The sequence below is a fragment of the Cataglyphis hispanica genome, chromosome 4 (assembly GCF_021464435.1).
Source record: "Cataglyphis hispanica isolate Lineage 1 chromosome 4, ULB_Chis1_1.0, whole genome shotgun sequence".
In the NCBI taxonomy this organism is placed as follows: domain Eukaryota; kingdom Metazoa; phylum Arthropoda; class Insecta; order Hymenoptera; family Formicidae; genus Cataglyphis; species Cataglyphis hispanica.
In genome coordinates, this window is record NC_065957.1 from 6408750 (window position 1) to 6436149 (window position 27400).

General features: G+C 31.5%; 2 protein-coding genes across 2 annotated transcripts; one reads left to right on the forward strand and one right to left on the reverse strand.

Annotated features, from left to right (window-relative positions):
- Positions 1-2497: 2497 nt before the first annotated feature.
- Positions 2498-27400, forward strand: LOC126849143 (atrial natriuretic peptide-converting enzyme). The gene is made up of 19 exons (XM_050590733.1): positions 2498-2550; positions 10739-10856; positions 12825-13052; positions 13517-13785; positions 14614-14892; positions 14993-15372; positions 16208-16332; positions 16612-16738; positions 17958-18109; positions 18948-19146; positions 19644-19796; positions 23807-24118; positions 24581-24719; positions 24999-25156; positions 25291-25477; positions 25834-25987; positions 26149-26272; positions 26574-26722; positions 27078-27400. The coding sequence occupies exons 1-19, from the start codon at positions 2498-2500 to the stop codon at positions 27258-27260; spliced, it is 3489 nt and encodes a 1162-aa protein (XP_050446690.1). The 3' UTR covers positions 27261-27400.
- Positions 5729-8323, reverse strand: LOC126849269 (uncharacterized). The gene is made up of 3 exons (XM_050590954.1): positions 8060-8323; positions 6407-6439; positions 5729-5956 (listed from the first exon to the last, which is right to left on the reverse strand). Exons 1-3 carry the CDS (start codon positions 8270-8272, stop codon positions 5858-5860), a joined length of 345 nt encoding a protein of 114 aa, XP_050446911.1. The 5' UTR covers positions 8273-8323; the 3' UTR covers positions 5729-5857.

Here is a 27400-nt window from a genome sequence, read left to right on the forward strand (position 1 = left end):
AGAATTTATGTTTCCATTTATTATTCAATATTCCACGTGCCGCATTGATAGTGAATTATAGGATTCTATCAGGAAATTGATACGTATTGTAACACAGTTTAATATATTTTACGTTTAGGCTTCTGCGGATTATCTTTAAAGAGAGAGGCAGAGTATAAGAAGAATCAGAAATCAACTTGAACATATGCGCGCAATAGGATCTCAGGAAGAATTATTCAAGATTAAAGAATGCATTGCCACGTTTATCCTCTTAGTTTTTATTTTAATCTATCCGATAAACAAAGAAATAACTTAAACATTCCTTTGACAAACCTTTGACATTCCAGAATTCGACATTTTAGCAAAAATTGAAATTCTGTGAAAGCGAATTCCAGCAATCTAAATGAAACGACAAATAACATTCCATTATCAAGTGCCTCTAATCGGCTTAATTCGAAAAAATTTCTTCATATGCTCAGTCATTTATAAAATTAAAAAATTATCAATATCCCAATCTCTCTATGCGCCAACAAAAATTGAAGCCTTAAATCCAAACTTCACAAAAAAGGATGCCGTGCGAGTGTCCATTTTTCAGTTAATTCTGAGATATTTTGCATTGAAAGTCAATGATGTAGAAAGATCGAGTGAATTGAGGAGAAGACGAATAGTACGATGAAACTGATTTTCTCGAGGCAACGCGTTTTCACGCGCAATATCCTTGACAGTCCGCACAAGCGGTCGCTCAAGTAGCTGTATAATGAAAAGTGGCCGAGGCATCACTGAAAGAATTCCTTTTTCTCGTTTACGCAGTCGTACGCCGATGGAGGGTTTATTTCCCGGCAACAAAGCTAGCTTCATAAAAAAGCAACTAGATACATATCGAATAAAATGGTCCCCCTGCATGTGATTGAAATTTTTTTTTTCTTTTCTGGCACTATGACAAACATTCTAAGAATGTGATTGCAAGAATATATTCTCGCAGAGTAAAATCATAAGAAAACTTTCTTATTTTGATGAATTTTAGAACACGTAATATACGTTATACACGTTAACTTTTGCAATAAATTTTTGTTGTAATTATAGCTATGAGATATTGATTTGAACAAATCATATATGTTTAGAGTAACTGTCGTCTCTGTAATAGTAATTTAATGTAAATATAGAAATTGCTTTCTACATTAATTTCCATTTTACATAATTTAAATTATTTTCTCGGAGATTAATTATTAAATAAACATTTTCAATTATGTTTACAATTAATAAATCGTCAAAATTATAATAACATGGCGTAAATATTGATCATTCAAACATGTATAATCATATACATACATTTATATATTAAGATTCTTTTACACAATATCGTGCATTTTTTAAAAATATTTTTTTATCTTTTTTCTACATGAAAATATCTTTCATTTGTTTGCAAAAATATCTTTTAGCAAACAAATAACAATCTATTTGCAGAGGAGAAATAAAGTAGAATACCGCGCTGATTGTTAAATATTGCTTTATTCAACAGCAGCGTGTGCAGTAGCAAAAAAATTCGCTCAACTTTATAGACAGTGATACAGATAGAAACTTTTGCGAAATTTGTCAGGGGAAAAAATTTCGGAAAAAACTGATCGCGGTTGGTTGTGTATCGCGCGTTTGTTGATTACAAAAACAAGCTCCGCATTATTTCTAAATGACAAAATGAAAATGGAACGGTTGAATGTGAAAAGGAAGTGAAATGGAGCGGTAGATCGATATCGAGCAGATCAAGGTTTAGATTAAGATTCTCTTTATCAGTCATGATCAAATACGAGCGGCTTATGTATGTACGTTAGTATCCAAACATGAAAGCAAATTAACTAGCTCGCGCTTTCATACGGTACGCAAAGGGACGATGAAGTCGAAGATGTCGTCATTTGCAAACCGACAATTTACGGTTAAAGGGCCAATCTTGTTTGAAGCAATTGCGCGCGCACGCGATATCACATTTATATTGATTTGAAATATCGCGTATCGATAGGCCGATGCCGCACGATTCGACCCGCTTGTGATAATAAATGACACTCATAACTTATGTATTTTGTTGTCGTGCATGTATTTGTTTCTGTGGCATATCGACGTCAGACAAATTAAAGAGAGCTTTAATTCATTATTAGCAACTTTAGTATTTTATTATTGAACTTGTCGGAAATTGTAGTAAAAAAAATAGGCATACGGATATTCCTCTCACACAAGGATTGAAATTATCTTTTGTGATAGAATTGAAGAATATAGAGAATATTTCTTTTTTTCTCCGTTTTATTTTTTCTTCATTGCCATTTTCTTCATATCCTTTACAATAAAAATTATTCAAAGCAAGTAAATAGCAAAAATAATAACCGGAAGGCTGCGCGGTTGGATTTATTAATATTCTTGATACAATATATTATAAATTTATTTTAAATTTTCCAATTGTATCGTATCGTATATAAAGCGTATTAATTTTGTCAAAAAACGTATTTTTGCTTTGCATGTTGCAGAAATCAATATGTCCACTACGGAATCGCGCGATGATGATACGAGTCCGACCCGTCGGCCAAGGTAAGAAAATGTTCACAACACAACTACATATTAATTGCGTACTTTTAAAAAGTTTATTGTAAAATAGTTTTATTCGTCTTTGTTTTAATAAGCATTTTAATCTCATAATCCTTTAATCCTTTAATCCTCATTCTTCTTAATAAAAAAAAAAAAATAAAATAAAATATAGTTTAATCTGTTTTGCTGGCAATTTCAAGTTTACTATATGCTGTAATAATGAGAGAGAGAAGTGTTGTAAATTTTATGGAAAGTACAATTCATCCGCAAACCATCTGTAATTAATTTAGTATAAACTCAGCGGGGATATTTAATCAGACGGCGTGCTTAATCAGATGGCGTATCTGTTCTTCTCTCTCTTTCTCTCTCTCTCTCTCTCTTCCACTTAAATAACAACTTGCTGTACATTAATTATAATAATGCGATTGTCCGAGTTTAATACGCGGGGCGAATTATATTATAAGCCTGCAGTCGATGTATGGGATAATACTTTCACTAGAAGTACAGACTTTATTGTTGCATGGTATGATAAAAAAACTTATCGTAATTATAATGCTTCAGCTGAAATTAAAAGAACTCAATTAATAACGATGTATAGAAACAGCGATAATTAAAATATTTATATAAATTTGTATATATGTAGAGACAGCTTTCACAGTTTTATATAAATATTTTTATACAAAGCTGTGAAATCATACGAAAAAAAATATTTTATATCTGCATATTCAAAGCGTGTTTTATCGAATATTATTGCATAATGTAGAGCTGAAATATTGAAGAAATTAGTCGCAAATGTTATATAGACAGATAAAATATTTAAATTATTAATAGAAATAATTAATAGCGTTTTTAAAAATGCAGAGATTAAAAATAATGATGATACTTTAAGAGATGATATTTTAACATTTTTAATACATATGTCCTTATTAAAATTAATTCAACTCCTTCAGTTTTAAACGATGAATGAACCATTTCAAAATTTTTTATGCAACATATAACTCATCAGGATATTTAAAGACAAATGTTTAGTGAAAAATTCAGTTTATTTATATAATATAATATATAATCTATTACTTATACTTTTCCTTCCAATTTTTTCGAATATGAAACGCTTTGATGTACAAATGCTATTCGTAATCTTATCGAATATCGTGAACTCTATGAAAATCTTGCCTTAGTGCTGTTATAATGCTTTCTGCATAATAACAATATTCCTAAATTCTATAGTAGAACTTTGGTGCTGATCCTGAAGGGATTATCTCCTGTCACTACTTTTGCTAATCCCCATTCATGGGTGAAGGCTGAAGCCGACCCGAATCCTCTTGCAAAAATAAAAAGAACAAAGCAAAGTTGAAAACAAAAACAAAAGAGGAAAGGAAAACGATGTAGTAATCAATCAAGGAAGCACATTTCAAATCTTTTATTTCCTATGTTGAAAAGGATCGAACCTAGATACAATAATTTTAAAGCAATTTTTCAATAATGAAAATATATAAGAGAATATTAATATATTTATAATTTGAAGTCTTGATACATAATAATAGCCTATAATAGATCACATAAAATAATAAAAATAGATCACATAAAATAATAAAAATATTAATCTTTATATCACACATTATATACTGCCAAATGTGCAAAACGTGTGTATTAAAAATGCCAAAACGTGTACATTAAAACATTAATTTCAAGTTATATGTAGCACATAAAGATATGACTTGGAAAGTTGTTTTCAAGCAAGCATATTTTTCAAGCAGCGCATTTGTAATCGATATTATGTATATAATTATCTTGACGATAAAATATTTATATTTATTTTATTGAACTGTTATAAATATTAAAAATGAAATAACTTTGTATGCGCATGCTGTGTAGTACATGCGCACTCAAAATGTCAAGATATAAATAATAAATAAATGTACGTTTTTAAATAAATTTTATATTTTACTAGTTTTTTATTCACAATTACCTGAAAAAAATGGTATAATATAATCAGATATATATAATATCAAATATACATAATTAATTATAAAAATATCTGATAATATATAATAATTTTATATAATCATATATAATAATATTCGAAATTTGGCGCGTCTTATCTTTATATATAATCATATTCGACTATATCTGTTTTTATCTACATATATAATCAAATCTAACGAATATGATTACCTAAAATAAGATCATATTGCGACAAATTTTAAATTTAAATATATAGGATCTTATATAATTACATAAATCCATTTTTCTTGGATAATATGAAGATGATTTGTTATAAAATACATAGAATCGCACATTAACAAAATATAGAAATGATAAGCTTTTGTCATCGAAAGATCCATTTATTATAAATCAAATAGATTATAAATGTAAGTATCATTATCGTACAATTTAACAGAATTAATATACATGTTACTGATTATAACAAAAATTTGTGTTTTTATTCTATGATATATGAACTATATATCTATTCTCTATCTTTGATATGCGTTCATTATTTCAAAGAATCAAACACTATTTTTGTTAAGGAAATAAAAGAATACGCGGTCGTAAGGAAGATTCGAGAAAATATATATAGATATATTTGTCAGAGAATTCCTTTATGATGAGCTCACCGCAAAGGTTCGAGAAATTTACATATATTGGTTGTTTGCCACGATCGTGTGAATCTCTTATTGGCAGCCCTTTATCATTCGATCGATCTAGCGAATAATAACGAGCGGCTCGATTTGGAGATCGCCTCGCGAAATCATTGCTACCGCAGAGTGCGAGAATAAGTCGCGAGTGAAGAAGTAAAAACAATTTTAGAGGACGAAGTGATTTGGAAACTGGTCGGTGTGCTAGCAATAAAATACGTATAAACGTAAACAAGTCATTATATGATTAATCTCACTTTCATTTATGTAATGATACGCACAGCGCTCCGGCGAATTGCAAAATTAATTAGTGTTCGCGCGAATATCGAAGGCACGCGGGCAATTTTATACATATAAAATTATTTTATTTATTTTTATTAATATTTATAATTATTATTTATATTTATAATTATTATTTATTTTAAAATATAAAAATAATTATAAATATATATAATTGAAAAATAAACATCTTAAATAAAAGATGGTATTAATTTTCGTATCATTATATTACATAAAAATTTTGAAATAAAGATAAAATACTATAAATTTAAACATGTTATTTATTTTCTATTATATAATAGCGAAATAATCATTTACATATATATTTTAATGTTTTGTTTTGTTTAGAAATATACATATCATTGTATGTATCCGATATAGTTCTTCCATATTTACCAAGTTAGTGACTTATTTATGTATTCTTGTACTGTTTCTGCCAGCCATGGATTAGACTTGATTTTATCTGCTATGTGCATCGAGTTGTTGTACATCTAAATAACAAAAGATTATTTTGCTTTAATTCTTACTATCAGACAGTAAAAACAGTGCGACAATCGCATGGCAGATCCTGGGTTAATTTTGACTTATAATGAGATTTCTTTCGCATCTCATCCAATATAAAATTTTATTTTAAAATTAAATTTACTTAGAATACAATTTTATTTAATTTTTAAAGTATCTTTTTTCAAAATATTACTTGTACATTACTAGTAAAAAAAATATATTCTCAAAATAAAACTGAATGATATTTTTATTGTAATTTTATATAACGTACATGTGAAATGTTTGTTTCGATATAAGATATACACATATGATCTTTTACAAAACAATTTTAAGATATAGATCAGAATTACCCGTCATCTACCGTTTTATTATATTCTTATAATTGCATTTATAAAACTTTCTTTTTCTATCCGTGCTTATAGATAATGTGTACTTACCGTCTGGAAGGCTAGTTCTGTCCAATACAGCCCCTAATAAAAAAAAATAATTTCATTACATGTAAGAAGTTATACGTCTAATAAAAAACGTCTACACACATTCAACAATTTACACAATATTTAAAAATTTTTAATTATATGTGTTATTTCGTAAAGGGAGAAAGAAACAATATTTATCTCTACAAATTTACTAAATTTTGTAACGATAAGATTCATATTTTTTTCGATATTTTTACAAGAAAAGATTTAGAGAGATAAAAATCTATACTAAATTAAGAGAAAAAATTTTCCATGTAAAAATACAATTGATATGGAGATTAATTTGGAACATTTCAACATGTGAAAGATTTCGATACTTTCATAATTTATTAAAGCTGAAAATGCTGATAAGGTGTTTTTATGATAACGAATTATTGGATAAAATTTCCGCAATTTTGTAAAGAATGTCAAAAGAGTATTTATTATTATAGTTCTAAAATTGTGTGACAATTTTCGTGCACGTAGAGGAACTAAATTTTATATGCGAAAATTATGTGCATATTACTTTATTTATTTAAATAACAGTATTTTTATTTTAATTTTAAAGATTTTTGTTTTATTTTAAAGAATATCATTTATATTATTTTGAGCATTGTACGAGAAACGCTCGCAAGTTTTTTTAATGAATATCCAGATCTCCCTTAATGAAATAAGAAGGAAGCAGTTTACTTTATAACTATCAAGCAAATTTATTTTTAAGCACCTGTATTTTACGGTCTCTTTTTATCTTTTGTGTAAAATATAAAAAGATTAAAACATCTCTAATAATGGATATATATATAATGAATATACCCATAATGGATATATATATGGTAAACATATACATATAAACGTATAAATCAATTCCTGAAAATTAAAATACTAATTAGTTATATAATCCAAAATTATTAAGTTAGTATATCGAAATGTTTCTAAAACATCTTTAAATTCTGTAAATCGATGTATTGGATTGGATAAAGTTTTTTCGTTTTTTGAAAAAAATTTGAAGCAGAGAAGATTTTATATATAAAACTAGCAGATTGTAAGATGATCTTATGTATAAAACTTTATTAAATGATATATATTTAATGAAAAAGAGAGAGAGACAGAGACAGAGAAAGAAAGAGAGAGAGAGAGAGAAAGAGAGAGAAAGCTCTATTTTATTTAATTATCTTTTATTATTTTTCAAATCTTTTTTATCCTAGTGATAAAAAGATTTGAAAAATAATAAAAGATAATTAAATAAAATAGAGCTTTCTCTCTCTCTTTCTCTGTCTCTGTCTTTCTCTCTCTTTTTCATTAAATATATGATAAAACCAATATTATTAATAATAAAACCAAAAATGACACACTTTTTATTTTTTAACACTTTCAAACTTTCAATACCATACGATTTAAACGCGATCTTCTTTTTTTTTAACGACGCACCAATAAGTGCCAGTTTATATATAGGGAGAAACTGGAGCTAAATTACTCATGTAAAGCGATACTACAGCTATCTTATAAAAAAAAAGACTTTTTGTATAATCCAATATTTTCAGCGAGAAGACGCAATTAAAACTATCATGATTGTTCGGGATGATACTATTAATGTATAAAAAATCTCTGAGTGCAGAGTTTATAATTAAAGCTTACGCCAAGAATAGTTGGTATGCCTAAAGCAAATGCTTCGACGGTTTGTTGAGGAGTGGCTGGTTTCGCAGGTACTTCCCAACTCTCGGAAGAAGAAGAAGAAGAAGAAGAAGAAGTATCAGGAGTAGTGGTTGCTCTCGCTTCTACTCTAGGACCGCGCATGATTGCCATACTATAGATTATAGCAAGCGCTAATGATAAGCACAACAATCGCATTTTGTTAGTGCTTGACACTCAGTACGTTAACCTACACGATTCTGAGTTACTGCCCCGGACAAGCAGCGTTTGCATATATATATATGTACTAAAAATGCGATTAATTCGTAGTTTCGTGCCTGGAAGGGGTACTTATATTCTTTATTACAATTATACACTTTATCATAGAAGTATTTTTATTTTTTTTATATAACATTAAAAAATATATTATATATATATATATATAGTATATGATGTATATATTACAATGAAAGATATAAAAAGGATGATTTTACATGAGAAAGGGCTTGAGTAAAATGAAAAATATTATTTAGATGTTTACTTTTAAAGTTATTTTTCAAGAACGATTAATATTGCGTGCAATACAGCTTTGATAAAATATACATATCTGTTTTTACCAAAACGTGAATTTTACGAGAAATAATTTTTTGCCATCATCAAAATGTAAAAATATGATGTGAAGTAATAATAATAACACTAGATATATAACACATATATGTAGAATATATCTACATCCTTTTGTCTTCGGTCAAACTTAATATTCATTATCGCTTGATTAAAAGTTAATACATTATTTTATATTGTATATAATATATTATATCTTATCGAATACGTTTTACATTTTGTATAATAAATGCGATTAGCAATCACAGTTTTTAAAATTAAATATTTCTAAAATTTCTAAAATAAAAAAATTAATTATGATATTTTTCATTACACACTTGTATGTATATATATATTTTGTCATGGAAATATTTTTATCTTACGCGAGAAATATATGACATTGAAGAAATGTAATATTCGGTGAAGGTTATATATGCAATAAATAGTTGATATATGAATATCGTAATACTCTTTGATGCGTAACACATGAATATTTTTAAAAGCAGATTCACGAACTTTGCAGTTGTAAGATAAACAATAACGATTTCTGGAAAATAAAACTGCAATGTGCAGATAGGCGCATGTCGGTATAAAAAGAGATAGATATTTGTAAAATAACGCGGAGTTATATAATATTATTTCGTCATGCGTAACTTTAATGTTCGACGCTCGAGGCCTTAAAGACCAATACTATGATTCGATCTTTCGATGGCTATTTCAATCTATTAATTTTTTGGCGACAGTAACAATTACGAATACCAGTGCAATTTATTAAGTCTGATATCCGAGAAAGAATGACAAGTATGACACGCTGTTTCCGCAGCACAAAGATTACTTCGACGATTTGTTAAATTACGATAAACGATTATAATCTGGGAATTTGAGAACTTTCACATTATCTATCTTTTATATTTGTAACGATGCATTCCCCATCGTTCCCGACACGTCGGAAGTCTGCCGCCCGGCGAACACCAGCCGGGCAGAGGCAGAGGCGCTTAGCGCCCATTTTTAAACAAGCGTACGATGTTTATGACAAACACAAGCCGTTAGTGTTTGTCATAAACAAAGCGAGCACCGAACGGTACCGAACGTTTCCGGCGAATGCCGATCGCCGAAACGCGCGCTATCGGAGGCCCGCGTCGTCTCCTCCACCCCGAGGGGGATGCGAACGGCGCGGGTGTCACGCTCGCTTCGGTAGGGTATAAAAAGCCCTACCGAACGCCAGACAAAAACCAGACCGGCACCTGATTCCGCTCGAGCAGTACGCTCCGAGATAATACCAGAAACCGATCCAAGCCGTCGAAAGACAGTGAACCGGAGGTTGACGAGTTCGCAGCCTCCGTCGAGTATTCTCGACTATCTGTTCTCGAGACGAAACTCCAGTCTGCAAACCATCCGTATAAGAACGAGAGTGGATGAGTTCGCCGCTTTCCTCGAGTATTCTCGAGACCTAACGCTCCGACCATCCGAACTTGCACCGCGTCATCGAGGCATCTACCCGACTGACACCCTGCAGTCCGCGCCGAACACCCAGCCGCACGTAACACGCGTTTGAACTCAAGCATCTCGCACGATATCAAATTGCGAGATATCGAGATACTGACACACGGTGTCAATATGCGCCCGCCTTACCGCGCGCACCTCGCGCCAACAACCGCGAGGCCGACAACACGAGCCCGTCTCACCGCGCGCACCCCCGCGCCATGAGCCGGGCCCTTTAACTAGACGCGCAAAACACCGTCTAGACTCGCGTCATAATACACGCTCGTAGTATTATCAGCATAACACGGTTTATTGTAAACGTTCTTCCGATTGTAAAGTTGACCATTGCCTAGAGTGACAAATAAACGACGTACCTAACAACTCACGTCTGTTGCGTTTCATATTCTTTTCAGATAATTGTAGTAACAAGATTGTAATAATTGCTTATTAGTAATAAGGGAGAACTATCGATTTCAATAATTATCGATGTAAAGATTATTAATTATAATTAATTATTTTTCTTTAATTCAATTAATTTTATTAATAAATTAAAATTGAAAGATGATTAGAGTTTCAGCAATAATTTATTTTGAATTTCAGGGAGAGCAGAATTCATAGCGTTAGTCTACCAGCTAGAACTTCAGTGCTTCCGCAACCGCCGCCCACCGGAAATGATATGCCGCCGCCAATACCACGTCGACATTCTGCTACTCCGGCGGTAACAAATTTTATTTATTTCTTATTATTGTCTCATAAATTAATAAATTCGATTTGAACGCGACTTACATATCGTATTTTCATTATTCATCTTATTTTAAATATATCTGTTTGAAATGAAATATGATTTATTTTAACAAATCTTGATAGTGTTTTCAAGTTACTCAGCATATGTTGTATAAATATAAATTGTTTATTATATATACATATATATATATATATATATATATATATATTCATTTATATTTCAAATATATATAAATAAATAAATATGTATGCTTAATGTTGGCGTGCACTTTCGCCAAAGAAAACATTAATTATTAATATAAATTTATAAGATGTCAGCCATCTATTTTGATAAAACATTGTATGTCGGATAATTGAAACATATTAAAGGGAAAGTTGCTGTAATGAGTAAAGAGAACAGAAAGATAGAAGATATTAAAGGAATTCTCAAACTCTGTATCTCCTTCCACACAAATAAGTTTGGAAAGTTGCAACGGCATCTCGTCGGTATTTCATCATGTATATATATATATATATATATATATATATATATATATATATATATATATAAAATATATGTAGACGTATATAACTTCGACATCTTAAATCAGGCGACTAAACCCACTCCCGTAGTTAGCGGTACACCACTACTTTGCGAATTAATTAATATTTGCCAGACGGAGAGATCGGCCGATTAAATTAAAATTCTGCACAATGGTGTCTTGCAAAAAGCAAGATTGATTACGTTATAGAAATATGCAATTGTGTACTTGTACGAGGAAACATTATACTTCAATTTTGTAACAACACAATGTTATCTATAAGAATGTGCGATAAAAAACCTAAAAGAATTTCTACTTGAAAAATTTTAACTAATCTTGATAGAATAATATTTCATTGTGCTTTAAATGTTTTTTATTTTGTCTATAATTTGTGCGCTAAAAATAAGCAATTTATTTTTAATTTATAATAAAATAATTTGTCATAAATTTTATCATATAAAAATAATACATAAATATAAATGTATTCATTACTTTTATTTTTAAATTTGCATTTTGTGTTATTTAAAAGAAATGAAAGAATTCAAATCTAAAATAATTTAATTCCATAGATATTAAATTTTGTTATACTGGTTTGTTATTCTAATATGTGCGTAAACTTTAAAGAAACAATTATATATATATATATATATATATATATATATATATATTATATAAAAGCGATTGTATATGTAATTATTAGATCTATTAGTGAAAATCAGGCTCATATATTTGACTTTGCGTTAAGTATCAATAAATTAACATTTATTAACTCGAGAAAATTATGATGATTCTCGAAGCATTCAATAAACGTTAATTGCTCGTTTAAAGCGCTCAAGATATTAAAGCGTGATTTATGCAGAGTTTGTCGACGATAAATGTTTAGAGCTAATGAACTTGCGTGTTACTTTACGTATGTCAACAAGCCGATTAAACTTGATGTTTATCTTCGAACAGTGATAAGCGTTGTAACTTTGCGCGTAACTTTGGCGTCAATTTACGCAAATCGTGTAACTCATTGCCGGTGAACATCTATTACGAAATGGTAATATTTTCACTATAAATTAATCTATTTCTGTAAAAGAGAATTTTCTGAAATTTATTTTACAATGCGTAAGGTCGTTAAATGCATAGAAGTATAAAAATTAAATTAAAAGAGAACTTAATAAAAAAAAAAAGATTGACAAAAAGTATTAAAAATCTTAAGAAAGAGTAACATCTTACATCAAAAATTTAATTCCTAAACGTCTTTTATTGAATTTTTGGTATGTGTATTAATACCGATACCGACAATAATTGAGATCAAAAAACTTTTTTTTTAAATAACAAGGTCTGAAGAAAACAAAAAGAAATTTCTATATGTATTTTAGAATCTATGAACGATGAGGAGATATAGATTGTTTTATTTTTTTGCATACATATAGGTAGCACCACCCCCGATTCCGCTGAGGCCGCCGGCAATTCCAAAGAGAAGCAAGAATGAAAAACCTATACCCCTGAAACCCACAACCAGGCAAGATAATCAAATGAGTCGCAAGGCGAGCGATTCTTCGTCCGCATCGAGGATGCTGACTGCATGGAACAACATAGACTCGACGAATGAAAAACTTATAGACTTGAGTCCATTCAGAGATCAAAATCAAAAATCTCAGGTGAGTATTATACACGAGTAGTTTCATGGAAAAACAGCAGTTTAGAAATATCATTATTTATAACTATTCCAAAAATAGAATGTTCTCATTTGATTATCCATATTTTATGATTTTAATCCGTTCATGAATATGGCTAATCGAAATAGAAAAAAAAATGTGTTCATTAAAAACGTTTCTGTAATAATATTGATAGGAAATTAAAAAGTAGATAAAATATACGTACTTTAAAAAATCACTTATATACAAAAAAATTTCGTTCGATGAAAGATATTGAGAATAAAGTAGCTCGTCTTTTTTAATAGCATTCAAGTCAATATCAATTTTTGTTATTCCTGAATATGAATTAATAAATTAATTTTTTATCAACCGCTTCGATGTCATTAAAAAATATTAGCTTGTCGCTATAATTATAAATCAAGATAAAATTTCTATGCTTTTTTTTTTCGTATCTTCGCGGATTGCAGGATTATTTATTAAGTTACGGTGGAAAAAACGGGCAAGAAACGAGCGAACGTAATGATTTCGTGGTCGACTTCGAGCGAGCGAACTTTCAGGAAGGGCGTAAGCTCGCGTTAAACTCGAGCTTCGAAGAGCTACAGAAGGCCTCGTTGGATCTCGAGAAGAGGCTTCACGAGAGAATTATTAAGAGCGCTGAGGCAAGATTCGAGGACTCGAACGACCGAATGGACACTCGTCAACGACAAGGCATTGCTACCATTTCGCAGCATAATAGGTCATTATTTTTTTAATCATGTTATTATAACATATTATACATGGTTATGATATGTATATGATTTTTATATAACTTTCTCTATATTTTTTTATAATCTCTTGAAAAGATGATTGTACAATACATTTTATTGCATCGCTCTGTGCATCATATATCGTGCAAATATGTTATCAGATTTATACACGTGTTTATATGGGATCTGTCATATTTAACGCCGAGTACTTATAAAATACTCTACGTTAAAACCACTCGGACGCAGGATTTTGTCGCGCTTCACTATACAGTAAAGCATGCTTGCATTCTTTCTCTCTTTTTCTATCTCTATCTCTTTAAAGTCTGGATTGATTTCGAGCAAGATATTACGGACAATTACGCTCACGATAGGTTCGTTAAATGAAGCATAAGTCTAGACTCTATTCGATGCATTAAAGAATATCCAAGTATCTAGTAAATCAGCGTATTTGCTTTCTGTTTCTAAATTTTTTGTAAATATTAAATTGTTTAAAATATAAATTGCATATTATAGAAAAAATCTAATGACACCTTATAGAAACGCTTATTTATTACAATAAATTTAATATTTTTTTAGAATATATAAATGTGTGTATGGTGATTACGCCTTAAATAAGTATAATAATTTCGAGAAATTAATTGTTTGAGCTTTGTGAATTGCAAAAAATCATATTTTTATCTCAGTTTGTATTTTAGAAAAATGGTCTAAATTACTGATAATTACTAATAATTGCAATTCTAATGACATTAATTTTTATGAGATATTAATGCGAGAAAAAACATCATTATATCTCAGGAGGATTTTTTCTTTTTATATAGACAGCAATTGTCAAAGTTCTCGAAAGAGAATGAATCCAGCAGCTGCGAGGAGAAGGAATCAAGTGAAGGCAAACCGAGGGAAGAGACGTCGTTACCGCGAAAGGAGATCATTCCGAAGGACGAATCAAAGTACGCGACGATTTTGGCAGCAAATCGCGAGCGAAGATCCAAGTTCGAGGAATTACAGGCGGCTTCGAAGAATCTCGAGAGACGTTTGCACGAAGACGACGAATATCGTCGACGTCAAGAGATGCAGATTAACAAAGACAAGCCACCCAGGTGCGACAAATATTGCCTTTTCTTTATTTTTAACACGTTTTTGAATTCATAAATGCAGACTAATTGAGCCGCAGAGTGAATGTAAAAGCTTTATTTTTAGATACGAGGATCTAGAGGGTATCCCGCAGGAACTCGACAAACGTATCCATGGGGAAAGGTCAGTGGAGCTGGAAGCACAGCAACATCCAATAACGCGAAGCAAATACGAGAGCGACATGGAAAGGGCCAGGAATATTTTGCAACATAATCTCAGAAAGGAGCGAGCCAACAGCGAGAAACTCGAGAAATTGCCAAAGGCAACGCAGACCAATCTACCGCCGCCTTTAAGCGCTATTTGTCAGAGCCCTGTACCGAAACCTATCAGTGTCCGACAGGACAGCAACGTTTCCTCGGATAGTTTTAGCCAGACCAGCTCGCCCAGCTACACCAGCAAGACAATGGAAGCACCTCTTTTGCCTCACAAGCATGGAAAAGTCCCAGGTATGATTTGCAAGACTTACTAAAAATTTTTTTTTACAGATAAGAGAATTTTTATAAAATATAATGTCTTGTGATGATTCCTTAAATCTTACAATAAAATTAATTTTAGAAGCGCATATAATAATAATGTCAATTTAATATTCAAAAAATTATATATACATTATAATTATTAAATAATACATATTAAGATAGTAATTTAATATTTGTAAATTAATATTTGGATATATATAATAAAATACGTTAATGAAATTAAAATAAAATGAGAATAAAATTAAAATTAAATTAAAATGAAGGTATTATGTATATAAATCATATATTGGCTTAGTTATAAAAATTCATTCAAATATATAAAGAATATGTATTCTTCTTTGCAATATAGAGTACATATAAAATTGAAATTTCTTTGTTACATTCTGTTCTTTTTGTGAAGCTCTTGTGAAGCAAGGCTGTTTCTTGAAAATGACAGATAAATGCTTCCATGAAACGCGACAGCCACGCGCGAGGAACAAGATGAAAAGTTTTCTTCTCTCCTATCGCGCGCGCACGTCATCTTGATTTCTTTTATTCTATATACATCGTCGCTCCGTTCTATCGTTGTTAAATCCATCTAAAGTAAACAAGAAGAAAAAAAATAAAACGTCTCTGAATCGAAAAGAAAATTCAATCTGCGAAAAATTTAACGTATACTCTTTATTCTTTGTGTGCGTGTTTCTTCCACAATTTTTAGAATTTATATCGTGAAAATATTGTAAATTATTCAAAAAATCGACCACTCGCAACAAAAAAAATCTCAATTTCTCGCCAAACAATCCATATCGTCCTTAATGTTTTTCAGACAGAGCTTTGGTGTCGGAGCCTGATAACTCATCCGGCAGGCCAATAACGAAGTCGACGAGTACACCGGCCAGTTTGCAGACCATTGTCAGAATGCACGGGAACAACAGTTCCTTGCATCATAAAGTAAGTAAGCCAAAAATAACGCCCCTGTCAAATATAAAAGATGGAGATATATGTGAGATATCAATTATATTAGATATATTTTTGATCTATTAAATTAAATATATGAATTAGATTTTTATCGAATTTTCATGTTTCAAAATTAAATAATTAAATCTATGTAAACGCAAATTTACATAATTTGTTCATCACGGCTTATGTTTTTCGTTACTAACGTAGTGTGCAATTTGCACTATGCATGTTCTGAATTTCTGATGTATCTGACTGTCTGTTTCTGCTCAGATAATCAGAGACATGACTAGCAGCCACTACGTGACTACGGGAAGACTACGTTTCAGATTTATACAGATTCTGCTTAATGCCGTTGCCCTGTTGGCTATTGCTGGCGGTTTAGCCGCGTATTTCAAAAGTAAGCTTATAAAAAGTTTAATTATAGATCTATTTTTCTCTCCCTTTTTTCTATTCTCTCGATCTAATCAACAATTCAAATAGTATGCAATATAGCGTAATATCGACAAACGTTGCTGATTTAAATTATCGTCAAAATTTAAAGAAATAATCAAATATCATTAATCAAGTATTAAAGTTAAAAAAAGAATGTTATATTTTTCTCTGAACGTGATATAAATAACGCGTATAAAATCGGAAAACATTGAAACATTGAACACAATGCGTGGTATTTGACCGAAATTAACACAATTGTTTTCACCCCTCTAAATGCTTTAATTCGCGCGTATGTAGAACACAACGTGAGCTTCGCACGACCGAAAGATCAATAGCGCCACGAGTTCTCGCGATCCATTTGACTCTAAATATTAACATTAGCTTAACAGCAAACGAAAGATATTCCTCACGAAGCCTTCTACGTATATGTATATTATAATAATATAATTTTACAACTTTTACAATATATTAGTTACAATAAATTTTCTAACTTTTATATTATAATAATATAATTTTCTAACTTTTTTTCCTCCATTTATATACGTGAAACGCGTACATTAAACAAATTAATCTTCGGACAGCGAATTTTAGGTCAATTGTGACTCATTTTTTCGAAGAATAATTTTAAAATAGGATTAAATGATATTTAATGTAATTCTGTACAACGTAAAATTATTTATTAATTATCTCGCATGAGCTTTATAAAGTGGTTTTAATGCGGTTTTATATGGATCGCGAATAAACCAGCATCCGTCGACGAACAGTTAAATAATTTTATAATATTAATGTGTTTATCCCTTTATAATTGCATTACAATCTAAAGTAACGCGCGCATATACCGGAGTGATAATATTTGGAAACATCGCGGCGCCGAGTGCCGTCGCGTGTCTCTGCGGGTGACATGATAATAATTACGAAAGTTTAGAACGCACATACACATACATATGGCCGCGCGCAGGCACGCACACACATTTCCCGGGTTTCACTAATACTCCAACATCGATATTTTTCTTGTCCCGAAAACAAATCTTACCGAGTTGATGATAAATGATTTATATCTCAGTAATTTGATTAATGATATCAATAAATAATTTATAGTCTTTACAATAATTTATAGTTTAGGTTTTAACGAATATTTCCTTGTTATTCGATGTGTTTATTATTTTTTTTTTTTCATTAATTAGCATATCCCGAAAATGGCTTCAAGTTGGAGAATCAAACCATGTACACAGCTATCGTCCCGATACCTGAAGGCGCGCCTCTAGTGACGGTGGATAAAAATCCAGATCCAGGAACGTGTCTACCCATCATTGTGACCTTCTGTCGACAGCATAATGTAATATTATATATATTTCTCTATCTAAACGTATATTCACGTAGCTTACATCAGTATCAATAAAAAAAAGTCACTATCTTGTCCTAGGAACAAACTCCAACAAAGTGCTATCGATAAGATTTGTGCTTATTAGCGATTATTCATATTAGACTTTTCATAAGAAAGGATATATCAACTGTTTTTTAAAACATTTTAAAATAATTTCGCACGGAATGCGGGTGCGGATCACGTACTCCGGAATTAATTTCGACATGTCACTTGTTTTCTCGAGAAAGAGTGACAATGTTAGTTCCACTCTTCTGGGATGGGAAATGTCCGTCGACAGGCATTAGAAGCAGCCGTCGTCGCTCGTAATTTCAACGCATCCATCCCTGAAAATATATTTCGAGAGATTACTTTTTTCCCCACTATTTCGGCGCGATCTGCGCGTGCTTGGAGCGATATATACGTTTTAAAATTCATAAGGCGCTCGTTGCGCGTTCCGGAAAAACCGTACGTGTCTGAGCATGAAGGAGAGATGGAGCGGCAGCAAAAATCGCGAAAGTGTTATCATGTTAGTTTTAATACGAAAATTTCTTATGATTACTATAAGAATTGTGATTCGCGAATTTTATTAAAATAGGCATTACGAATTTAAATGGTTCGTGAGAAAATTTTCTTCCTCCAAGATGATTAATTAATTCTAATTAATGTGAAATATATTCTATCTGATATATGAATCTCTCCTACCCAACGCACGATTGTTCTACAAAAGCGTTCTACATCTCCTAGGTATTTTCTGCGATTACGACTAATGTCATTTCCGAGAGATTCATGCGTAATCGCGTCTGAATTGCAGGTTCCGTACAACTATACCGTGTTCCCAAATTACATGGGCAATTTCGGACAGCGAGACGCTCAGCACGAATTGGAACTTTACGACGCCGTTGTCGATGTCAGATGTTACGAACTGGCGGCCCTATTCCTGTGCAGCGTCTTCGTGCCGAAATGCGGTAACGGCGGTCGGGTCGTACGTCCCTGTCGTGATCTCTGCTTTCGTAAGTTTGTGCAAGTTGTTTGTTAATTTGTTAATTTCATGAAAAACGATTTTTATTTATTAATTGTGTCAAAAAATTACTTTATTTTTATTTATTTATATTTTAACGGATTATTCTTATTTTATAATACATTATTTTATAATTATTTCATATACATATATCATTTTATAATTATTATTTTGTTTCATGATGTATTATAATGTGACACTAACAAAAGTTTCGAATTTTTGTAATTGATAGAAAACATTTATTTTGATTTTGTAAATATTAATATTAAATTTGTGTTGCCCGATAAACGAGATATATGCAATATATGCAATGTAAATTTTATAAAGTTTGTTCTCGCTGCTCGATAATGTAAAATGTAAATGTATGATAAAATCTTTATACCCGCTGAATCGCCGTATATTTCTTGAAACTTTGAACATCACAACCCTTATAACTACTTGATATTCGAGACAAAAAAAAAAAACAAATTTCTTTTCAATCGATTTCAGAAACCAAGAGACGCTGCGGCTTCTTTCTTAAGGTTTTTGGTTTGTCTTTGCCGGATTATCTGGAGTGCGATCTCTTCCCGGAGAAACCGCATCCCCAAGAATGCATCGGATACCACGAGGTGATCGAAGCAAATAGAAGAGCCGACAAAGCGGGTGAGTGAAAAATAAATTTCAAAAATCTTTTGGCACTCAAGTTTCAATGTCGATACGCTAAATCCACAGCTTATCACTTCATTGTTTATACTCTATAGTTTCACTATTATTTCTAACGTTCAATTAGAACTTGTATTTTTCTACTAGATCAATCAAGGAATTAAAAGTTCTTCTTTGTTTTATAACAAAATAAGACTAATATAATTAAAAGAAAATTAACACAATATGTTTTCTCTCGACTTTTTCGTTGTTTATTCGTGTGTATATAATATTTTCGAGCGATATTTTATTTTCTCAATTATTTTATTCCTGCAATTTCTTCATCATTTCTTTAAAGAACATTTTTAATAGAAATAAAGTTATCGAATAAAAGCAGATACTTGATAAAAAAGTTGAGCAAATTCAAGGATTAAAATATCGGTGGGGTAATCGGCCAAAAATATGTATTCAATGACAAATGACAGATGAACCTTTTATATTTCTTTCGATGCTCTTATAATGGATTCAAAAAGCAATGTTTTGACAGTTCCACGATTGAAAATAGCATGATCGTACGTTATTTTTGACTATATATTTGCAGAATTTTATTCACTTGACAGAAAAAAAGTAATTTTGATAATTCATATTTTTTCCTAGTAATTAATATAAAAAAAAATCAGTAAAGTAGAGAGATTAATAATATATAAATATTTTTTATATTGATTTTGTAAAGTTTATTTCGCTTTCAAAATTAAACGTCAAATTAAATACACTTTTATCATAGAACATACGCATATTATTGCATAAAATATTTTGAGCACCATGTGCCTCTGTATGAAACAATAGGAGACAATATTATTTATGTATTTATCGTCCTTTTGTTCTATCCCGATTCATACGCGGATATTAAATATAGAATGCATCCAACAAACACACACAAAACGGAACTAATTGTTGACTAACTCGATATCTATTGTTCGTCTATCCTTACATATACATATATTTCGGATTCGCTTTTATACTTGGCGTTTCTCCTTTTCTCTCTTATATTCTATTTATGTTGTCGTTGTTTAACTATCTCTCGTAAATTTCCTGGGTTCTATTGATCAACTAAACTCGCCCTTTTATTTCTGGAAAGATTTAATATACCTTTAGTGATATTTAAAGGCATGATATAGTGTGTATATATATCAGTGGATTGTAATATGCATTATTAAACGTCATTGTTAAGAATTAAAAACATTTACTTCTTATGAAAAAGTGCAGGAAATGACGTTGATTACTTTAATCGCAAAATATCAATAATGTATTAAGCGCGCCTTCAATAAACTGAGTTTGAAGAAAACGCTACACCGACGTTATGTACGCGCGTGTGTAAGTAAAATATATGAAATAAGTTTGTGTGAGTGAGTAGTCTCAAGTAAATTGAGACATAAATCACTTTACGCGATAAGAAAGTTGATGACAGATGAACACGTAAATAAACATGTTGTTTCACACTTCGGGTGTGAAATGCGACACGTAAACGGCTGGAAAAAAGTTTCGATATATTTTGTTTTAATTTTTATCCGCGTATCGAGTTTCAGGGAAGCCGAGCGGTGCTCGCTCGAGCGTGCCTTTTAAGGAATTACAGATAAGATAGCGCGAGAAGGATGTGCGAGGGATAAGAGAAGGATGCGAGAAGAGAGCCCGAAACGCCAAACAAGACGCGGCATGATTCGCGAGACGACAAAATCCGAGTTTTTTATTGGATCGAGAATCGAAACGACTGTCATCATTGGCTATCGATTGAGTCCGCGTGGAGTAATTAGGTCAGCGGTCCGCGCGGATTATTTAGCTTATATAGGAAATGTCACACCGAAATAAGGGATACGATGAATCTCCCAAATTTCGATTTTTATATTAAATTATGCGAATGGAACGATTATAATTATTCATCATCGATCAATGTTTGTACATGAATTAATTATTAATATATATACTAAAGATTGTCTCCGTTTCTTGCCATCTCTTTTTTTATTCCAAATGATGATTTTAATACATTCATACAATAATGAAGAATTTGTTGATACATACAGTGAAAAAATTAAAAAATATCTATTAAAAGATGCTACTAAGCCCTTCTATTTTTAGAAGCCAAAGCTAAAGGATGTTTCGAAAATTTTTAAACATAAACGGATGTATTTCTGAGATACACGGCGTCAAATGATTAATAATTTTTGACATAAAAATAGAAGACACGCTATTTTTTTCATATATAGCATTTAGTACATAGTTTTAATTTGTGGAGATATCATGACACAAATGTTACAAAAGACGCAATATTGTTACGCAATAACATTTCAAAACAATACCATTGAATTTAAAAAATAGTCACGTACACGCATAACGAACGCGATAGCGATGTTTAATAGCTCGTGGGATGGTTTGCAATGTGAGAGAAGAGAGAATTAAATGATCGCGCACGGGCGCGCACACACGCTGCAATTTCCAAAGCAAATATAACGTAAATCGCGGTGACAGACATGGCGAACGGAATTGATCGGAAGTGCTCGTCGTCTCACGTGCGATGGAATTTAATTCACGATTGTCGGATCCACGCCGCCGATAAAGAGAGAAATCCATTTGCGTCCGTGCTTAATTAAGATTGAATTGCGTTGCAATTATGGGACCCACTCGATTGAACGAGTTCAATGAACTGTCAAGATTCTTCGACGATGTTTATTCCTGATTTTTTTCTCTCTCCCTTCTCTTCGCGTGAACTTCTCTTTCGCTCTTCTAGCGATGTTCCGCAATTTGCGCTCGTTATTTTTTTGTGCGAATAATTAATGTAAAATGCGTTAATTTATATTAACGATACGATATTAACGAATTGCATTTATTTAATCATATTTTTAATTTCGGGCGGAATTTTCTAAATAAATATTTATGAACAAACGTATAGATTCTCTTGACATTACATTTTACAAATTGCTATATAATTTGAGAATAGAAATATTTATGCGATAGAAAATCTTTCAAACAGTGCTTCTATTATCTAATACATGTAGTATTGTAAAAGCAGCTTCTAATGCCATAATTATTAAAGAAGTTTGTAGTGATACTTCGCATGCACACGTACATGTTACCACATATTATGTACAGGCTGCGTATCGCGGATTTTGTATTGCCCCGTTTACATGGCATGTGTCACCGCTGATGGAATCTTAATTGCAAAATCCATATTAAATTATCATATGACGGCCCATCTGCGGTGCCAAGCAGCTTTATTGAGTCGCGCTCGGTGCACGTGTACACGCATCTCTGATGCAATGTACATATATGACGCGTAAAAGTATCGAGCCAAGCTACGACCACGGGGTCGATCATGTCCATCAAGAAGTACAAGAAGACATATTGTGGAAGATATAATATCACGATGGCGGAGAATGTCGATAATGTTAACGTCTCTCCGCGCGAAAATCTAATGTAAGGTAATTCAGACACTTTGACATGTGAGAAAGATCTTACGTGACACTTTTATAATTTAGCTATATTCTGAAAAAGTTGATATCTTAAAAACGCCGACAACTATTGTGAAGTATTTTGTCATGATAAAATATATAAACAAATTTTTTCTTAAATGTCAAAAATGATTTTACGAAAATAATGTATGTAGAAGAATCAGATCATTTTATATTTGACGAAAAGATTCGCTCTTGATATGCTTGTTATCATAGCGTGCGCACGGTTATAGTGTTTAAATAGACTAAAGTATCTATTTCAGAGAGTTTATGTGAAATATCAAAATATTTAATTAATTCATTATATATTATATATTATAATAAGAAATCCTATCAAGATGATTATTAAAAATATTTTATTCCTCAATTTTTGGCACAGTCTCCGTTATTAAACTTTAGACATATATGACACATACTGAAAAATGACACGTGTCAGCTATTGAGGGAAGGAAATTGGTTAATATTTATAAAACATAGAAAAAGTATATGCATAGCTTTTATGACTTTGTTTCAATTTATTTTTTATAGTATGCACCAGCGGTTTTCAATGTGATCGAAAAAGATGCATTCCGTTTGATTGGCGATGCGACGGTCACGTGGATTGCATCGATCAGAGTGACGAGACCGGATGCGGAAAGTGCAATTCCAGTTCGTTGTCTTTGGTGTCATCGGTATCGGCACCTGTCATATTCGGCAAGATAGTCATGGGACCTTCGACCAAAAATACCTCCACAAGTTCTTCGTTACCACGTTATTGTGGCGACAAAAAATGCATGTCAGCCAGTCATATCTGTGACGGAAATATGGATTGTCCTTGGGGGCAGGACGAGCGGAATTGTCGTAAGAAAACTTCTCATCCACACTTTTGTGTATTCTACATTTTTCATAAAATTAAAAATTACGCGTGTAAATAATAATTGTTGCAAAATTATATCGTTCAAAATTTCGTTTTAAATTATTAATAAAAATATAATTAAAAATAATTAAAAATATAAATAATTTTATTTTGATAAAAAAAAATATAATTAAAAATATAAATAATTTTATTTTGATCAAAGAAATAATTTTTGTTTATTTTTGTCTTGGTTTTCTTAAACAATAAAATATTTTGATGTCTTGTTGACACATTGATGACAAATCTGGCAATCGTGTAATTAAAAATCATACTAACGAATAAACGTATCAGTAAACATCTTATATATTAGTTATATAAAAAAAATTTAAAAAGAGAAATGTAAATGCTTAATTTAACGACTATGATTTTTAGATATAAAAGAATTGATATTTTCTCTCGTTTTCCAGTGAGATTGAACCCGAAACAAGGAGACTTTGGCAAGGGCCGCTTGGAGGTATATCATGCTGAAATGGGCAGATATATGCCAGCATGTATCTCGAATTCGGATTTAACGGCGGACGAGATGTGCGACATGATAGGATATACGTAAGTTATTTTTTTCAATCTGATAAAGGATATAATGAAATCGAAATATTTTGTTGACATAAATTTATTTCCATCTCACACGATAAACTGCATCTTTTTATGTGTGATTTTATAGATCTTTATATGAAATGTACGCGATGTATATTACGAAAGTTACATAATTTTTTTTTACATATTATTATACTTCTGCATTGTGTTAGTATCATCAAGATTTTGTATTACTTTCTTCCGAGATTTAAATGCAATGCGTACGAAAAATTGTTCATTACATTTCTTCAGGGCCTCGAGCGAGCCCAGTATGCTGATGAATAACGCGACACAGAACGTGACACAGAACGTGACACATGATGAAAATTCTACTGTGCTGAAACTATTTCAAGGCTGCATTAAAGAGCGAGAGCCTTATCCTATCATCAAGCTTAGTTGCACAGGATACGGTAATTTATTTGAAAATATTATTTTACCTTCCCCTTCCTCTACTCCCTTTTCCGACTTCGCGGGGTCCATAAATTTGCTTTCAAAGTTTCTCTTACAATTCTTTGCAACACGTGACAGATCGATTTTTCTACAGTTTGCGGCCGCAGACATTCCGTTCACAAAAACACAAGAGTGAAACGAATAGTGGGTGGTGTGGAGTCAGCACCTGGCGACTGGCCGTTTCTAGCAGCTATTCTCGGTGGACCCGAACAGATCTTTTACTGTGCCGGAGTTCTCATTGCCGATCAATGGGTTCTGACCGCGTCTCATTGCGTAGGCAAGTGAGTAATCCGCATCAAAATGCATTACGCTTCTATTTTAAACAAAACAAAATACCTATATGATTTATAGATACAAAATATTATTTTCGATTATCGGTAGTCAATATTTATATATTTATACAAAATCTAACATTAATATTTTTATGTATAATTAAACAAATTATGTTTATAAGAATATTATTTGAAATCTTGAGCAGGAAATTTTTTGATGACGTACTTGTTGTTTAGCGTTTAAAATTATTCCAAAAACAGTGTTCATGTGCTCTGGTACAAAACTTTGTAAACTAGTGTTAATCAACAAAAAAAAAATCTCAAAAAAAAAACGATTTGATTTTTTCTTACATAAATAGTTTTAGTCAATCGGAGGTATCTGGTTGGACGATACAGCTCGGTATTACTAGAAGACTCTCTCACTCTTTTATGGGTCAAACATTAAAAGTGAAACGTGTGATTTCCCATCCGAATTACAACTTGGGTGTCGCTCACGACAACGATATCGCGTTGTTCCAAGTAAGTACACACTTTATTAGATATTTTCGAGCAATTTGTAAAATATTTATGTTTTTATATTTGATATATTTATCACGTATAAAATTATTAATTCTTATTCAAATTTAAATGCCATTTCTTTGACTTTGATATCTTCTCATGCAATATACTCTGTGTCATAGCTGGAAAGACCAGTTCAATACAACGATCATCTGAAGCCCGTGTGTCTACCAAGTGCCACCACTGATCTTACACCCGGTACACTCTGTACTGTCATCGGCTGGGGCAAAAAAAATGATACCGATTGTAAGTATTGTTAGGGGAAAATCACCGAACATTGACGAGATCAAAATAAACATTTATATCAAATGGATATTTACTAGAGATTGCGCTTCTCTTCTATTCGTTTATATTAGAAATTTTTGGAACAAAAGCGATAAGTAAAATCTATAAAATTGAAATCGTTTTGAAAGTAAAATATGATATCTGAAATAAATTTTGTAGTCCACATTTTTGTTTTGAATTTTTTATAGAGAGAATTAATATGATTTTTTTCTCTTTTCGAAAATTGAGCTCGATTGTTTGTTATTTCAATGCTTTATCTCAGCATCGGAATATGAACCGGCGGTGAACGAGGTCGAAGTTCCTGTTCTAAATCGACAGATTTGCAACATATGGTTAGCGCACAAAGAATTAAACGTCACCGATGGAATGATCTGCGCTGGCTATGCGGAAGGAGGAAAGGACGCATGTCAGGTAAATACTTTTAAATTAACTTTTTTTTGCACAAGTGTCTCTTCCGCATAGATGACGACAAAAATTTAAAAAGATCAAGAATTATTTTCCAATACATCTTAAAAACTAGTAGTATTATTGCTCGAATTTAATTACTTATTAATTATCAAGATATCTCTCTTTTTCGCTGTCTCCTAAATGAGAATTGCGAAATATTGTTAAAATATCTAATTCCATTAGCCCGATTCTGTAGAATGCAAATAGTTTCTAGTACAATGTCTTATTGTTAGTTATGGAATTTTAGTATTTAAATAAAAATATGTTACGTTATTTTTAATTTTTGCAAATAATAACGTAAATTACAAATAACTTTAAGGGCGATTCCGGAGGACCTCTGTTGTGTCAGGATAAGCATGACGAACAGAGATGGTTTGTCGGTGGAATCGTCAGCTGGGGTATAAAATGCGCCCACCCAAAACTGCCCGGGGTCTACGCTTACGTGCCCAAATACGTACCGTGGATCAAAGAAGAAATGTCAAAATATTCCAAGAATGATTAGAACAACAGAAAAACGTAATCGATCGAAATATTCAACAAAATATTCGGATAAAATTATTGACAATATCGAAATAATTCAAATAGAAGCACAAAGAAGAATGCAGACTTTTGCCTGACATTGTAGAAGGAATCGAAAGTAAA